Genomic DNA, 16,066 nt, shown 5'->3' with positions numbered 1-16,066 from the left:
TTGGCCAACATCCAGGTGCAGTTCCGCAGTAAGAAACGTGCCAATTGGTGAGCTTTATCACGTGATCACCGGGAGCGCCTCCTTGAGATGTAAACTCCATTTCCCAGATTGCCCCGGGACGAGCCCGGGGGCGGAGCTCCGGCCCGCATGCGCTTGCGCTTGCGGGCAAGGATGGGCGGGCGGCGGGTCCGGGTCTGGAGGCTGGAGCTGTGGGCTGTGGGCCATGGTTGGTTGGATTGAGCCAGGCCGGGCCGGGGCGCCGAGCTGGAGGGGGTGGCAGTGAGCGGCGGCGGAGGCTGCAGGGTTCGATTTGGCTGACTGGGGAGTCGGCCGGTGGCAGGTAAGAGCGAAGCCGCGGCCTTTGCTGCCCGGTCCTTTCCCTTTTTCTAGGGTCGGGCCCTGTTCTGGGGCCTTGTGAGTTCCTGCTCTGCACGGCCTTGCCCTCGAACCGGGCGGAGCGCACCCTCCGGGCAGCCTTAAGGCGCGGAACTGGAAGGTCAGCCCACCCAGCTCGCCCATTTCACAGATTTGGAAACTCAGCCCCAGAGATAGGATTTGACTTGTACAGTGTCTCTAGAGACCAAACCGGTACCCAAGTTATTTTACTTCCTGTCCATCATAACTTTGGCCACGCCAGCCTTTTTGAGAAATAAAACCTTTCCCTGGTTTCTGTAACTGCAGCTTTCCGATCTTGCTGTCGGATCCTGTCAAGCGGAGCATGTTAGTCTGGAAGGGAAGTCTGCACATGAATAAAATGCTGCTCTTACTGATGATTGACATCTGCTGCTTGAGGCTGTAAACATCCTGAGAACAGCCTTTGTCCAAATGAGATTTGTCGACCTTCTTCTCAGTTTCCTCTGCCTTCTGGTGGCTTTGGAATCTGTGTGTGTACTCCCACCCCCACCCCTATGTCCCTCATATACGGTTTCCCCTTGGGAAAGAGATGGTGACTTAGACCCTTGGGAAGAGGGGGGTGCTGTGGCCTGCAGTCCCCTCTGATCTGGTGGCAGATGTCACTAAGTGGCTACTACTGAGGGATCAGAGCGCTCAGAGCTTGTGCTGGGGGTGATAGCCAAACTGTGCGTGCTCTATTTCCTGCCCTGTTCACTTCCATCACCACCCCTTGCCCCTACCACACACAATTTTTTGAGCTCTGCTTTACCTCAATTTCCTGAGATGAAATGTTCAGTTGTGGCCCCATGGACTACATATCTCTTCCCTGGCATTCCCATACCCCCCAAACCCCACTAGCTAAAATAAGGGGTGTGGTGGGCTTGGCTTCAGGCTTCTTTTACACAAATCTGATCTTTAGCTCTGCACCTACAAGCTTTTAGCTTACATGTTTGGGTTGATTTCTGGTTGGACTAGTTTTTAAAAACGACTTCTAGCTCTTAAGTGCTATGATTCTAACAATGGTTTTCATTTCTCAGCGCACACTTAGTGTTATCATGTTGGCGGGAGTGTCCTTGCTGTTATTTGTAGGACAGATAGACATCTGACCAGCCTTTCCACTTCAGCATCCCTCCAGTTCATTCATTCAACAAGTATTTATTGAGCACTTCCATGATCCAGGTATTGCGCTAAGCACTTTATAAACATTTTGTTTACATCTTACCAAGTGTATATATAGAATCATAAAGGGGTAGAGCAGGAAGGGACCTTAGTATTTAATCCTACCCTCTCACTGAATGGGAACACAAGAAAATTGAGTCCCAACAGGGTTTGGTGATTTGCCCAAGGTCACAGAACTACTTAAGGGCAGAATTGAACCCTAAGTAGTCGAGTTATGGGGCAGGTGAGAGTTGGTCAGTCTAGTGCTTGAGGCAGGCATTTCCTGTAGAGCTCAGTAATTCTGGAAGTGGTTGAGAACAAGCTGAAAAGTGGAGAATCAGAGAAGGAAGATTTTTTTTGTAGACAGGAGAGATGGCATATAATTCATGTTTATTACAGATGAGGAATGCATCTTATTTGCAAGCTATTGTTATAAAAAGTATTTTAGTAAATAGGAAACTCTCCATTAGCCATAGAAAGGGAATGAACAATGGTGCGGATGACCTAAGTCACCTGGATTTGCTATGGGGTAAAATGTTTTGTCCCACTCTTACGTTAGATTTTAGCTGTATACTATTCGAAAATTCATGCTTCAAGCCAAATCATGATTCCACACAATAGGAGTCCAACTCAAAGGAGGCAGGAAGAAGTTTGAGCTTTTCCTTTTTCTTTTTCTACACTGCCCCTTAATTCTCTTAGACCCTCGGAGGTGATGGGAATGGCCACTTACTTTATCCTGGTACAGAGAGTAGGTCCCTACTGAATTGTCTGTCTTCTCTTTGCTGGCCTTGTCTGCTGGATTTCTTTTTGCTTTAGGTCTTTAGAGGGCTTGTGGAAGGAGGTAATTACGTTTTCTTTGAAAGGCCTCTTGTGGGGATGAGCCAGGGTGCAAGGCGAGTACCTTGCTCCCGTTACTGAAATGAAACCACCCCTACAGTGGAGCAGCCTCCTCCAGTTTCTGCTGGGTCTTGAGCTGCCTGTTAAATAAGTCAGTGGAGTTGCTGAGGACAAAGTAGCCGTAGGAGAAAATCAGATAATTTCTTTTCTGGTAAAGCCTTTAATCTGCAGAATTGATGAGACTGTCATCGAAGGAATCTGTGTCTTCTCTTCTGGGCATTGCCTGGGCAGCTGACCTCCTGTGGCTATTAGATGAGGTAAAAACCACATGGAGGAGGTGAAGGCACTTGCAGAGGAGCCATGCACAGGGCTAAAGAGCCGGGAAGGTTGGTTGGGAAGCTTGGGGCCAATGGCAGCAGCCGCAGAGAAAGCTCTCGAGTGTCCAACTAGAACAGGGCAGGGGAGACTCATCACTCAGAGGGCAGGCCCTGTGGTCTTCAGGAGCCACCAGCCCTCCTCCCACTGCCAGTGTCTCCTGCCTGTGGTGGTGTTCTGCTCTGAACACCAGAAATTGTCTTGGCTTCAGTAAGCTTGGGGTGGGGCTGGGACTAGAATTGGAGACAAAGCATCTTATGTCATGCAAGGGGTAGCTGAGCTGTCCTGACAGGACACAGAGACTCTCATGCCACCAGGCCTGTAACGTCAGCAGGAAGGTTGAGTATCTTTTGCCAAGACTCAGGTAGCACCAGGGAAGATCTAGGTGCCGGATCCACATGCTGTGAACTCACTCCCCCACTGGCTGTTCCTGGTGAAGACAGTTGTTAGGAGGTAGGCCAATGGGTGAGGGCAGGCAGGAGACGCCGGGACACCTCTGCTACCGTGGCCAGGCCCTCAGAGGCACATGGATGGCTTTGTGCACGTAGGTCGGGCTCTACCCAGTGGTCTATCTACGCAGATAACTCCAGAGACCCTGCTTTGGCTTGGAGTCACCTCCCTACTTCCCACACCTACTGACTGGCCCAGCGGGCCTCAGTCTTAGGTCTTTGCCTCTAAGCTCCCCACTGGTGGGGCAGGGAGGGACAGGACCCAGGCTGGCCCCTCACAGTTGTGTGCTCTCCTAGGAGCCATGCGGGGCCAGCGGAGCCTGCTGCTGGGCCCTGCCCGCCTCTGCCTGCGCCTGCTTCTGCTCCTGGGCTACAGGCGCCGCTGCCCACCTCTGCTCCGTGGCCTGGTTCAGCGCTGGCGCTATGGCAAGGTCTGCCTGTGCTCCCTGCTCTACAACTCCTTTGGGGGCAGTGACACCGCTGTGGATGCTGCCTTTGAGCCTATCTACTGGCTGGTGGACAACGTGATCCGCTGGTGTGGGGTGGTGAGTGATGCCTGGGGACAGGAAAAGGGATGTTTGGGGGTAGCAGAGGGACATGGATCTGATGGACCTACACTGGGTTTGGACCCACACTGGCCTCCTACCCTGGGGAAACTCCCGAGTCTACTCTGGGTGTTGGCGAGCTCTCTCACTGAGTCTTCTTGACCTCCCTGGTGTCGGCAGGTGTTCGTGGTGCTGGTGATCGTGCTGACCAGCTCCATCGTGGCCATCGCCTACCTGTGTGTCCTGCCCCTCATCCTTCAAACCTACTCAGTGCCACGACTCTGCTGGCATTTCTTCTATAGTCACTGGAATCTGATCCTCATCGTCTTCCATTACTACCAGGCTATCACCACTCCACCTGGATACCCACCCCCGGTGGGTCCCCCCTCAGGGGCATGGGGGAGGGAGAGAACTGCAGCCTATTGGAGCCAGTCCCAGGAGTGCGGAGGGAGAGTGCCTTGGTATTTTGGAGGTACGAAACTGGTGCTGCCACAGTTGTCATGGTGCTTTTCTCCTTCTGCACAGGGCAGGAATGATATCACAACGGTCTCCATCTGTAAGAAGTGCATTAACCCCAAGCCAGCCCGAACACACCACTGCAGCATCTGCAATAGGTGGGTCTCTGGGAACCCCAGCTGTGGCCCTTTTGCTGTAGCTCTAGGGCAGAACCTAGACCTGGAATTTGACAGGACATTTATGAGGCACCCGTCATGTGCCAGGCAGTGTGCCCTCTATATCGGGACACCTGGTCCTCAGGATGGTCCTGCAAGTTCCGCATTATCACCGCTTGTGGAAAGTGAGATTCAGAGAGATGGGCCAGGGTAGGCAAGAGACCCCGAGTTAGCTTGTCCAGTGTCATGTAGCCAGTGAAGCAGGGTTTGAAGCAAGGCCTGGCTCTCCTCAAAGTCTGTGCCCTTTCCACCTCAGCAGGATGCTGGTCCTTATAGGAAAGGATTGGCACTGACATCTCAAGATCCTTGGCCACCGTAACAGAGCCTGTGTCCCTCCCTCACAGGTGTGTGCTGAAGATGGATCATCACTGCCGTATCCTTTTATTATCTCTTCTGCCTGAGGCCTCCTTCTTTAGCTCCAGAGCACTGCAGAGGTTTAAGGGCCACAAACCCAAGGCTTCTAGCATCACCCTGCAGAGAACACTGGGCTCATGAGAAGTTTGTAGAAGAGCAGTTTTCGGGGCTGACATCTCCTGGGAAAAGCAGGAGGCTTACATGCTCTCTGGGATGGATCTTCTTGGAGCAAGGCACCCATCCCTAACAGCTCTTTCTTTTGTAGACTGTTGTGCTAACATCTATTGGATGGAAAGAGATGTTTGGTTCAGTGGGTTGTCCAGTGGGTGTCCAGATAGAACCATTCTTCCCTTGCTGCTGTCCCACACAGATGTCTGGTTAACCCGTTAGGTTGAAGTATTGGCAGACTCATTTTACTGAAGGATTTCAGTTTTCATGATCTCCTGATGGGACTTGTGAGGGCTTTGAAAAGCTTTAACACTTTCACCTCAACTTCAAGGAAGTCCCATATTTTTCTGCCTTTGGTGACAGGAAGCCTTGGGCTTGGATGATGTTGTCAGGAACCAAGGATGAACCAGAGAAACCTGGACACCCCCTGAAGTTGTGTGTTTGGTCTTGTCCTTAATCCTGCCCCCACAGCCTGGCTAAACAACTGTGTAGGCCACTATAACCATCGGTACTTCTTCTCTTTCTGCTTTTTCATGACTCTGGGCTGTGTCTACTGCAGCTACGGAAGTTGGGACCTTTTCCGGGAGGCTTATGCTGCCATCGAGGTGAGCCTATAGTTAGGAGCAGGGCAGCTCAATAGAGAGCACTTTGGGGTGTGGAATCCATCCCTAAGGAGTGGGGCTGGTAGCACCCCCCATCCTAGAGGCCTGAGAGTATAACCAGCACTGTTTTCCATCCCCTTAGAAAATGAAACAGCTCGACAAGAACAAACTACAGGCGGTTGCCAACCAGGTGGGCTGTCCCCACCCCACTGCCTCCTGCTGCTCAGGCCAGGGGTATAGAGTTGCTGAGGCAACTGGGGCCCACCTGTTAGTCGAGTTGTAGAGGCTGGGGTAAGGGGCCAGTCGAGACTGGATCGGGGTGTTTCTGGGCACTGTCGGCCATGGGCAGACTAAGTGGCCTAGGGGCAAGCTGGGAGTCCCTGGTACGTGACAGTTTTTGGCTATTCCATTATCACCTTCTTTGGGCTGAGCTAGGGCTCTGCCTTGGTGATGGCCTGAGCAGCAAGGAGTCTATGTTAGTCTGTGTAATGGGGTTCCAGGGGACAGAGGTCGGGCTGGGCCAGTCTGACCATCCTTTGTTCCTGGTCTGTCTGCGTCCGCAGCAGGATCGTCCCTTCTCCCCTGGCCTTTTAGGACTCCTTATTCTGAGCAGATCTTGGGCTTGTGATTGTGTCTCTGCTGCCCTTTCGGTCCTTAGTGGGGCTCACAGTTCTCCCCCTCCAGTTATTCCATTCTGGGCATGGGTCTCGTGCCGTCTTGGGGATTACGGCCACACAGTTCTAGCTGGGGAGTGGAGTGGCTTCCCCTGGAGCCCCATTTGTGTTGTCAGAGCTGAAGGCCCAGGGTTGGTCCCTCCTGTGCTTTACCATCCCGTCCAGACCCGCTCTGCCCAGTGTTTGTCCATGATGATGCCGCCAGCTTGGTCCACCCATCTGGCTGCTGCCCTGACTCCTCTGTGGCTTAACCCCCTATTTTCGCATCATGGGCTTGGATCACTTCCCTGCCTGCAGGTGTTGGGCTCTGGTGGAGACCAGTGGAGCAAATGATCCAGACTTTGCTGTTTTCTTTTTCTAGACTTATCACCAGACCCCACCACCCACCTTCTCCTTCCGAGAAAGAGTGACTCACAAGAGTCTTGTCTACCTCTGGTTCCTGTGCAGGTATCTTAACTCTCATTTTTGACAGTTTAAGGGAGGGGCAGCTTCAGAAAAACCTTTTTCGGTGCCCACACCCAGGCAGGAACCCATCCCTGTGTAAACTGCTGCTGTTCTTATTCTCACTTAGGTTGGCAAAGAGTAGGGCTTAATTTTCTTCAGCATTTGGGGGCAGGGAACATTAAAGATTTGGCATTGAGCGTTTGGTATGTGCCAAGGGAAGTTAAACTCCTACTTAAAGGGTAGGTGCATTTCATAGATGAGGAAAATTGCAGATCTGCGGGGTGAGGTGATTTGTTCCATGATACACAGCTAGGAATGGTAGAGCTAGAATCTGAATGCTGTGCCATTTTATTCTAATCGTTAGTGCTTTTACTACCTCTTCTGTCTCCCAAGCATGGGTATTTTAGGAAATACGTAACATTTTCATTAGTAATAGACTTATTTCCCCATCTTCCTTTCCACGTCATTTATTCTTAGCCCACGTTGATGCTTTTTCATGGATGCAGTGAAGTAAAAGTTCATCTAGGACACGTACGCTGGGAGTTAAGGCAGACTTAGACTTAAGTCCTTAGGCAGTCACTGTTGATCGGCTCAATTTCAGACCTACGCATGGCCTCTTAACTCCCTCCACACTACCCCACAATCTTTGCCCCTCTTTTCTCAGTTCCGTGGCACTTGCCCTGGGTGCCCTAACTGTGTGGCACGCTGTTCTCATCAGTCGAGGTGAGACTAGTATCGAAAGGCACATCAACAAGAAGGAGCGACGTCGGCTGCAGGCCAAGGGCAGAGTGAGTAGGGCCGGGATTGGGGTGGAGGGATGGGTAGGTAACTGAACCTGCCGTCCTGTAAACAGAGGCCATGGTCAGGGCCAACTAAGGCAGGCATCATGAAATCCAGAACTTGCCTGGCCAATTTAGGCTCAAAATTGGTTTAAGGAAAAGGGTTCATAGAAACATGTTTTTCTTTGCTCTAGGTTTTTAGGAATCATTACAACTATGGCTGCTTGGACAACTGGAAGGTATTCCTGGGTGTGGACACAGGAAGGTAAAGTAAAATATTTAGACCAGCGCTGTTCATTGAACTTTCTGTGATGAGAAAAATATTCTATACCTCTGCTGTCTAAAACATTAGCCACTAGACACGTACGGCTTTTGAGCGCTTGAAATGTGGCTAATACATCAGTGAATTGAATTTTAAATTTAATTTCATCTTCACCAACTTAAATAGGCATGTGTGGCTAGGGGCCCCCATATTGGTATGGTAGCAGGTGACTACAACAGAATCCTTAGAAAGCTGTTCTCGAGAAGGGACCTCTAGTTAGGGTATGCTGGCCACCAGTCACCTCTCATTTGTATGGCAGTGTCTGGATTTCAAGCACGTAATTTGTGGGATTGAAGTCATCTATTTGTGACAGAGGGCCTAAGACAATAAATGAAGCTAGCTCCCTCAGCCCAAGAGGCAAAGGTAAATCATTCTTCAAATTGCAACTACTGAGGCAGTAATAAGTAGGTGACCGTAAGTACCTGCCCTCTTCCTTTTCCCATCCTATTATTCCTGCCTGTCACTGTGCTTACAGTGGCCCCTTAGAAGTTTAGCTCAAAACCTCTAAAGGCCTTCAAGGCACCAGAGGGCACATTTATTGGACAAAATTGGAACTTTTATTGCTTTTGCGATAAACGCCAGGGTAGCTTCAGACTACCTTGATGTATCTTTGCTGAGGAATGAGGCTCAGGAAGGAAGACTAGGAAATCTTAGATCTCACAAGTATTTCTGTCTTCTCTTATAGGCATTGGCTGACTCGGGTGTTGTTACCTTCCAGTCACCTGCCCCATGGGAACGGAATGAGCTGGGATCCCCCTCCCTGGGTGACTGCTCACTCAGCCTCTGTGATGGCAGTGTGAGCTGGAGTGTGTCAGCCACAACTTGAGCACCACCCTGCTTCCTCCACTGCCTCAAGGGCCTTCAAGGATAGCTTCTTGGAATCCTTGAGCAAAAAGAGCCAGTGGGCCTGCCTTATGGTACCATGCAGGGACAGCTCAAGGACCAGTCTCCTGGCCATGGCGGAAGCAAGGCATGATGTGGCAAAATCCTAGGACTGATGTCCCTTTACTCAGGCAAACAGAAGTTCCAGCCCCAGACTGGAGATCAGGCAGCTAGCAACCTTGCCGGGTACTGACCCCGACCTCCTCCAGCTTACAGCACTGGGGTTGGCTACCACCTCTTCCACTTGCCATCTGAGAAAACACCTGAATGGTAGAGCTGAGATCCTGGCTCCTCAACAGGGCAAAGATACCAGGCCTACTGCTGAGGTCACTGCCACTTCTCACGTGCTGAAGGGAGCAAAAATAAAGGTATTTGATTTTTTAAAGATATGTAGCTTTTTTCACTCTTTGCCTTTCTTGTGGGGCGGGGAAGGGGAAAGTCAGGGTCAAGGCCTAGTGAGTGGGTGTTCTGGTCCTGCCACCTCTGCCCCACTTGGAGGGGTTGGATGTCCTGAAGAATTCCTGGCCAGTTCCTATCACTACTGTTCCTCTAGCTTATGCAGTGTTGCTTCTGGTTACGTACTGCTGAGGCAAAAGTGGAGAGAGGGAAATAACTGACGGCCCCATTACCAAAAGAATCTTTATTCTCCAGCAGGTACACACACACCACCATCCCTGGTCCTCAGGGCCACACTCATCTGTATTCACCCTCAGCAGCATATCTCACTTTTTCTGACATATAAATGGAAGAGCCCCAAAACCAAGATCATTCTTCAAACACAAGTAGTCTCACACTCAGTTACTTCACAAATCCATTAGAAGTCAGGATTCCTATGTTTCTTGTACAGCCATGCGACAGAGGCCCAGCATTTGTGTGGTGTCTGTGGGAAAGGCAATCAGAAGCCAGTCATCTCCCTGCTTTGGGCAAGATGGCTTGATAGTTAGTAATTTCAGGTTAGATTGTCTGTCAGAACAGTGTAGGCCAGGATGGAGGGCTCAGCTGCCGGGGCTCCCCAGCAGAAACCTGTAGGCAAAAAGAATGTTGACAGCATTAGTGGTGAGGCTCATTTCAATCCCATCTCTCCCCATGACCTAAAAACTCACCATTCTCCCCTGGCTGACACTGCTTCCTTACGCACCAGTCTCTTCTTGTCATCCAGGGGTTTGGCTAAGGCCCGGATCACCTGCAGTTTGTACGGCAGCAGCTGTGGAGGCAGAGGAGCTAATCTTAGCCTTGTTCAACCAAGACGACCAAAAAAGCTGCTCTGACTCTACAACTAATACTCTTCCTATTCTTCTTTAGTGATTCCAGAGAATGCTGTGTGGCAGGCTGGCCATTCTGTTTTAGGGTAGTCAGGAAATCCTTGCCTATCTGTACCCTACAGTGCATACCTCAGTCACACAGCAGGGTGGCCAGTCCCTCTTGACTAAGGCAAAAAGGTCCCTCTGGCTCCTCTAAGAAGCTTCCGAGCCAGAGAGGGACATCCGCGGTACTCACCACGGGGGTGGGCAGGTGAGTAACAGCGTGCATACACTGCAGTGCCGCGATCCGGACAGCCTGGAACACAACCCACAACCATAAGGAGGTGAGGGGAGACCCACGAAGGGGAGGTGTACAGGCCAAAGAGTTGTTGAGGCTCAACGCACCATGGAAGGGCTGGAGCTGAGGTTTAGGAACTTGGTGACGAGGGTGTCAACGTGGAGACTCATGACTTGGGGTGCTTCCAGTAGAAGAGGCTGAAGGCAGCTGAGGGTGGAGAGCTGTACCACAGAGTCGGGGCAGGACAGGGCCTCCAGCAGCAAGGAAAGCAGCTAAGGGGCCACAGGGAAGGTGGGATGACCACATCTTTGATGAGCCTGCTTCCCCTCCCCTTTCTGGCCCCAGCTGGGGGACGATGGCTTGGTCCCTGCTTAGAGGCTGTGACTGCGAGGCTTACCGTGGGCAGCTCCGGCAAGAGCACAGGCTTTGGCAGCCTGTTAAGTACATGAGACAGACCCTTCAGGTAATTTGGCTTCACATCTGGAAAAAATGGAAAAGCTTAGGGGAGAAACTGGGCTCAGACATAGAGCTTAAGAATTCAATTCTAATCTCTGGTGAAGCTGGGACATTAGCCTACAAAAAGTTCTTTTTTTTAAAAAAAGCCCCTCAAGCTCAGAATAGCCAAGATATGCCAATCAAAGGAAAAGAGTGGGTCAAGAATCTAGACGTTCAGCCCTTCAGAAACAGGTCACACTACAGCTCTAAAGAAGCACTCAGGTCCTAAATTATTTTGGAGACTGTGGCCTGACCAAAGGAGAGGTCTGTATATTTGAGGGCTTTCCTTTAGACTCTCCTCACCTCGAGGAGCAGCATGGAAGCTCCGGACCAAAGCAGGCACGTTATCCGTGAAGAACCGCTGGCGAAACATGATCCGCACTTCAGCATGGCCGGCACGAGTCAGCACATCAGTGCAGTCAGACATGAGCAGAGAGAAGCCATCAGCTGCTGCTGGGCCTAGTTCTGGATCACTCAGGAGGCCCATGAGCTGGAGAAAAGAGAGCCTTTGAGGTTCATCAGCGGGGAAGAATCTTAAATACCCAAGAGGAGGACAGTAGTCATTTTTGGGAGGAAGAGGATCGACAGCGAAGTTCCTGTTTAGGTCCTAGGTTCTGCTGTCTTCAGCAAGGACTTACCCGGTCTGTAAGGCAGGAGCTGAGAGGATGATATCTAAGCACTAGGGCCTTTGTGACCTGTTATCAGAGAGAAAGAGAACAGTTAGGGCATGACACTCAAACCCTGAGAAGCATGCATATGCTTCAGGGTTAAATGGAGAAATTCTATTTAACCAGACCAACTGCTCTCTGTCTAACCGGAATCCATTCCGACTCCTTACCCAGAGAAGCAGTGTGAAGGCCTGACTACGATAGGGCCCAGAGCTCAGGCCAGCCTCCACTTTGTCCACAGCCAGCTGTAGGAATTCATCCAGCTGTTGCCCTAAAAAGGAGGGAGGAAATGCTGATGCAGAGGCTACATATGTCCGTTTTACCAACAAAGGTGTAAATCATTTAAATGTAGAAGCCATTAGCAAAAACCAATATTGTTTTGGCTGTGGATTTGGCCCACTCAGCTCTAGGACACCAGCATGAGAGCCTGGTATTCTCATAATGTAGGGGTGCTGGCATTCGAAAAAGAGTTGTCTACTTCTAATAAAGAATTACCCCTAATAGCTCTTTGTAGGGAATAGGATGACAGAACTAGATAGAGCACTCTGCTTGAAGCCCTTATCTTATGTCCTATAAAGCTCTGCCCAACTCTGGTCTTGACTCTTGTCCCACGGGCTGTCCCTTGGAAAGCCCTATTATTGATATATTAGCTAACTTCCTTTAAAAAGAGAATGAGAACTAAACGTCAAGATTTCATCAGAAGTTGATTCAGGGAGGCTCCCAACCCACAGCCTCACTCCAGTACCTGCAGGATGCTTGTTCAGAAGTCCTGCAAAGCACTTGGCAGCAGCAGTGGAGGAGAAGGGGCAGCTGTGGCAGCAGCTCAGCTCTAAAAGTTCCCGCATGAGTTGGTTCAGCTGAGGGATTTCCACCTATAGAAAACCTGGCCATGTCATGGACCCAGAGAACACTTGAACTCTAAGAGACACCCAGGAGAGAGTGGCAGCACGGCCAGGGTGGATGGGAAATAAATTCTCCAGTAGGAAAAGCAGAAAATCAGCTTAGCTTGTGACAAATTTTAGCCCAGAAGTCACCCAGGGTCCACCTCCCCTGGTCCGGGTTAAACTAGGGTACTCCCCAAATGTTGTGGTCACTTACATTTCGAGGCAGGGAGCAGACAAAGGCCATAAGCAGTGCAACCAGCCGCCTCTGCCCTGAGGAGCCATCCTACAGAGGAAGAAGAGCCCTATCAAGCCTGTCCTGCTAGCAAGAGGCTTGTCTGCCCTGATGATACCCATCCCAGGTTAGCCCCCAAAATTTGAAGGACAGAAGTCCCAAGATTCTCCCCCATCTGATCCATCAGACCCTTACCTGGAATGGTTGGAATCTTCCAGGGAAGCTGTTTTCAGGCAGGAAGGAGATGTTGCCATCCAAGAAGAGGGGCACAATGTGGGCGACACTCTGGGCAGCCAAGCTGGGGGTAGAGCGCTAGGTGTCACCGAGGAGCCCGGGTTCTACAGCAGCCCTGGGGTTCCTGGTAGTCACTGAGTCCGTGGGCCAGAGCATGATCATTCACACCTTCAACAAATACTAATTCAGCACATGTTATATGCCAGGAACCATTCCTGTTCTAGGCCTTGGTGCTACAGCAGTGAACCAGACAGATCAAATCCCTGTTCTCCTGGACCTTACGATCTAGCGAGAGAACTCAATGTGTATTTCAGAAGTGCTCCACAGGTGACTCTCATGCACATCTGCAGCTAAGAACCATTAGTCTGTGGCCCCCAGTCCATGATGCTAAAAGGGCCCTTCTTATTTGCCAGCAAGACTTACAAAACAAAAGCTGCCTCCATGTTTCAATCTGGGTAAAAGGACAGCTCAAAAGGAAGTTATTTGCTGCTTCTTCCCAAGAATTCTGTCCTCCCTGGGATCAAGTCACATCCATGATTATACTCACTCAGGGCTCAAGTGGGTGGTGGCAGTGCCAATGACAGACACCATGGCGGCCAAGACCTCATCCTGCAACAGCACTTTTTTCAGAACTGAGTGCTCCTTCTCTGCAAAATCAAAACACACACACACAATCACAGGCCATGACTATGGCTCAGACGATTAGGTCCTGTCATCATCATGACTCTGGGCCTTGACTCTAGTTACAAGAGGAGCAGTTTTTAAACTGTCCTCTAGTAGTGCTGTAGCCCTGAGAAGCAGCAAGGCACCAGAAGCAGGAGTGTGTAATGCAGGCCACAGGGAGCTCCCGAGAACTCTGTGCAGTCCTTTGACTAGGCAACAGTGGAAAATAAGGCTAGCTAATATGAACATTCTTAACATCAGAAATGTTAGTCTTTTCAAAAACTTAAAGGTAACATAGATTTATCTTCATGGGTCCTTTTATACAGCAGCTACCACACATACATACATTACTGTTGCCAAGCACTGCACATTAACTTATTTAATCCTTACCAACTACCCTGTGATATAGATATTACTCTCTATCAACCCCATAAAGTGAGGAGACAGAAGCTTAGAAAGGCTATCTTCATCTAAGTTGGCAAGTGGTAGAGTTGACCATGAAACCCAACCAGGTCTGCTTGACTCCAGAGCCTAATTCTAACTAATCTAATTACACAGCAATTAAAGGGGGAAAAAGTGTGCATCCTTTTGAGTGTTGCTAACACTAGTAGATTTTGGTTCCTGCCGAAGGTCAGCTTGGCATCCTCTGCTTGAAGTGGAATCTCATTATGTGGACACAGGATTCAAAAGAAGCCTCTGCTGGTACCAAATGCAATACCAGTGATACCCCGAGGGTGGCAGTGCTGTTCAACACTAGTGGAAGGCCGAGTCGGGAGGAGGGAGGAGGGAGGAGGGAGGGGTGAGGTGGGGGAAGTCACCTGGCATGGAAGCCTGCACAGCCAAGGCAAGCAGACAAGGTATAGCTGTCTGATGGAAATACCAGCAGCTCTCGGGGTCTTGCTGGCATTTTTCTGCCACCTGCTGGAGACTCTGACAGACAGCAATAACTTCACTTGTTCCTGCAACCGTATTCCCTGTGTGGTGAGAAAGTTCTCTGTAAGGTTTTCTTAAAAGCACTTCCAGGTCTGTCACATACAGAATATGGGAAGAATAATCGAAGACGAGTAACTGAAGAGACCAAGAGTGTCTTATAAAGAGCCAAGTCATTTTATCCAGGAGCTGAGACCTGCCCAGCCAGCTCTGCAACAGAAGCATTCATACACAGCTGATCGTTGAACAAGGCGGGGGTGAGGGGAGCCAACCCTCCTGTACAGTCGAAAACCCACGTGCAAGTTATAATGGTCCCTCTTTACACAGTTCCTCCATATCTGCAGTTCTGCATCTGTGGACTCAACCAACCACAAGCATGTTGTACTATAGTTTTTACTGCTGAAAAAAATCTGTATACGTGGACCTGTGCTGTTCAGACTTGTTTTGTTCAAGGGTCAGCTGTACATTCTCATTTAGTTTTCATAACAACTCTCTTAGAAATATCATTTCCCCCATTTTATAGAGGAGGATGTGGAGTCTCAATAAATTACCAGTGGTTTTTCCAGGGTAACAGTGAAAAAGTCAGGAATCAAACCCAGGCCACGCTCTGAGTCCAGTGTTCTTTCTACTTTACATCAGGTGCTGGATCATCCACAAAGGGCCGGGCAGTGCAGAGTGGGGCACTTAGGGAATTAGTGAGGGCCCATGGTGTGCATGCACAGGTTCACAATAGCAATAGCTGCTGTCACTTACGTCACTTATGAGGAGCAGTGCTTCTCAAACTCCAGGGTATGTACAGGTTACTTGGAGATCCAGTTAAAATGCAGATTCTGATCAGTGGCGCCTGAGATTCTGCATTTCTAATAAACTCCCAGATAATACCCGTGCTGCTGGTTGATGAACCCTATTTTGAGTAGCATGGCCTTACAGTGGTGCTTTTCTTTTCTTTTTTTAAAAATTTTATTTTTTTATTTTTGGCTGCGTTGGGTCTTCGTTGCTGCACGCAGGCTTTCTCTAGTTGTGGCAAGCGGGGGCTGCTCTTCGTTGCAGTGCGGGGGCTTCTCATTGCGGTGGCTTCTCTTGTTGCAGAGCACAGGCTCTAGGTGTGTGGGCTTCAGTAGTTGTGGCTTGCGGGCTCAGTAGTTGTGGCTTGCGGGCTCTAGAGTGCAGGCTCAGTAATTGTTGCGCACGGGCTTAGCTGCTCCGCGGCATGTGGGATCTTCCCGGACCAGGGCTCGAACCCGTGTCCCCTGCATTGGCAGCCGGATTCTTAACCACAGCACCACCAGGGAAGTCCCCAGTGGTGCTTGTCAATGGACTCCGTGGGCATTCTTAATAACTGTTGCCAAAGTCTCATCCCTCCTCAGAGGCTGAATCAGTTGGACTAAGACCCACGCATTCAGCACTTTTTAAAAGTTCCCATGTGACTCTTACTATAGCCACCACTGGAACCACTGCTTTAGAGGCATCAACTCCAAACCTGACTATGGTTCCCCCTTCAGCCCAGTTCCTTGATGACTGTTCCTGGTAGTTACCTTTGTTCATCTGGCAGAGATGCTGCAGCAGAAGAGGCAGGGTCTCCTTGACAATACTGGCATGTGTGGATATAGCTGACAAGGCCTGCAGACAGCGCCGATGCCGGGAGCATTTGGTGGGCCCATCCCCTCTAGCCAAATCTGACTCCTCTGAAAGCAACCCAGGAGACAAGATTTCACTGTGTGATGGCAAGCATGAAGGCCCCCAAGCCTCCCTGGGAAGGGGCAAGCCA

The 16,066-nt window shown here is 50.2% G+C and overlaps 2 protein-coding genes across 10 annotated transcripts in view; one reads left to right on the top strand and one right to left on the bottom strand.

Moving 5' to 3' along the window:
* The first annotated feature begins 167 nt into the window (after window positions 1-167).
* Window positions 168-9,042, top strand: ZDHHC16 (zinc finger DHHC-type palmitoyltransferase 16). Of its 7 annotated transcripts, XM_061194760.1 has the most exons (12): window positions 168-340; window positions 1,431-1,572; window positions 3,510-3,757; window positions 3,938-4,132; window positions 4,283-4,371; window positions 4,773-4,801; window positions 5,422-5,555; window positions 5,695-5,742; window positions 6,588-6,673; window positions 7,335-7,458; window positions 7,644-7,714; window positions 8,457-9,042. In XM_061194760.1, exons 3-12 carry the CDS (start codon window positions 3,515-3,517, stop codon window positions 8,569-8,571), a joined length of 1,134 nt encoding a protein of 377 aa, XP_061050743.1. In that variant the 5' UTR covers window positions 168-340; window positions 1,431-1,572; window positions 3,510-3,514; the 3' UTR covers window positions 8,572-9,042. The 7 variants fall into 7 exon arrangements, with proteins under 7 accessions (XP_061050743.1, XP_061050742.1, XP_061050748.1 ...); XM_061194759.1 differs by lacking the exon at window positions 1,431-1,572; XM_061194765.1 differs by lacking the exons at window positions 1,431-1,572; window positions 3,938-4,132.
* A 236-nt stretch (window positions 9,043-9,278) lies between these two features.
* MMS19 (MMS19 homolog, cytosolic iron-sulfur assembly component) overlaps window positions 9,279-16,066 on the bottom strand; it is a 32,798-nt gene continuing 26,010 nt past the window's right edge. For all 3 annotated transcript variants that reach the window (XM_061210405.1, XM_061210323.1, XM_061210416.1), the window contains 14 exons: window positions 15,834-15,983; window positions 14,187-14,342; window positions 13,253-13,352; window positions 12,667-12,769; window positions 12,454-12,522; window positions 12,101-12,227; window positions 11,526-11,626; window positions 11,326-11,382; window positions 10,991-11,177; window positions 10,590-10,672; window positions 10,300-10,464; window positions 10,151-10,210; window positions 9,757-9,857; window positions 9,279-9,676 (listed from right to left, as the gene is read on the bottom strand). In XM_061210405.1, coding sequence (XP_061066388.1) covers window positions 9,649-9,676; window positions 9,757-9,857; window positions 10,151-10,210; window positions 10,300-10,464; window positions 10,590-10,672; window positions 10,991-11,177; window positions 11,326-11,382; window positions 11,526-11,626; window positions 12,101-12,227; window positions 12,454-12,522; window positions 12,667-12,769; window positions 13,253-13,352; window positions 14,187-14,342; window positions 15,834-15,983 — 1,487 coding nt within the window. In that variant the 3' untranslated portion in view covers window positions 9,279-9,648. The remainder of the gene's footprint in view (window positions 9,677-9,756; window positions 9,858-10,150; window positions 10,211-10,299; window positions 10,465-10,589; window positions 10,673-10,990; window positions 11,178-11,325; window positions 11,383-11,525; window positions 11,627-12,100; window positions 12,228-12,453; window positions 12,523-12,666; window positions 12,770-13,252; window positions 13,353-14,186; window positions 14,343-15,833; window positions 15,984-16,066) is intronic.

The sequence above is a fragment of the Eubalaena glacialis genome, chromosome 1 (genome assembly GCF_028564815.1).
Source record: "Eubalaena glacialis isolate mEubGla1 chromosome 1, mEubGla1.1.hap2.+ XY, whole genome shotgun sequence".
Taxonomy (NCBI): domain Eukaryota; kingdom Metazoa; phylum Chordata; class Mammalia; order Artiodactyla; family Balaenidae; genus Eubalaena; species Eubalaena glacialis.
This window is presented reverse-complemented; position numbering and strand designations above follow the sequence as displayed.

Bases quoted from the DNA above. Each gene is read 5' to 3' on its own strand.
- ZDHHC16 (XM_061194759.1), top strand. From the start codon at position 3,515: ATGCGGGGCCAGCGGAGCCTGCTGCTGGGCCCTGCCCGCCTCTGCCTG. The intron at 4,802-5,421 runs GTATCCTTTTAT...CTGCCCCCACAG, and splicing joins GAAGATGGATCATCACTGCC to CCTGGCTAAACAACTGTGTA. The intron at 7,715-8,456 runs GTAAAGTAAAAT...CTTCTCTTATAG, and splicing joins CTGGGTGTGGACACAGGAAG to GCATTGGCTGACTCGGGTGT.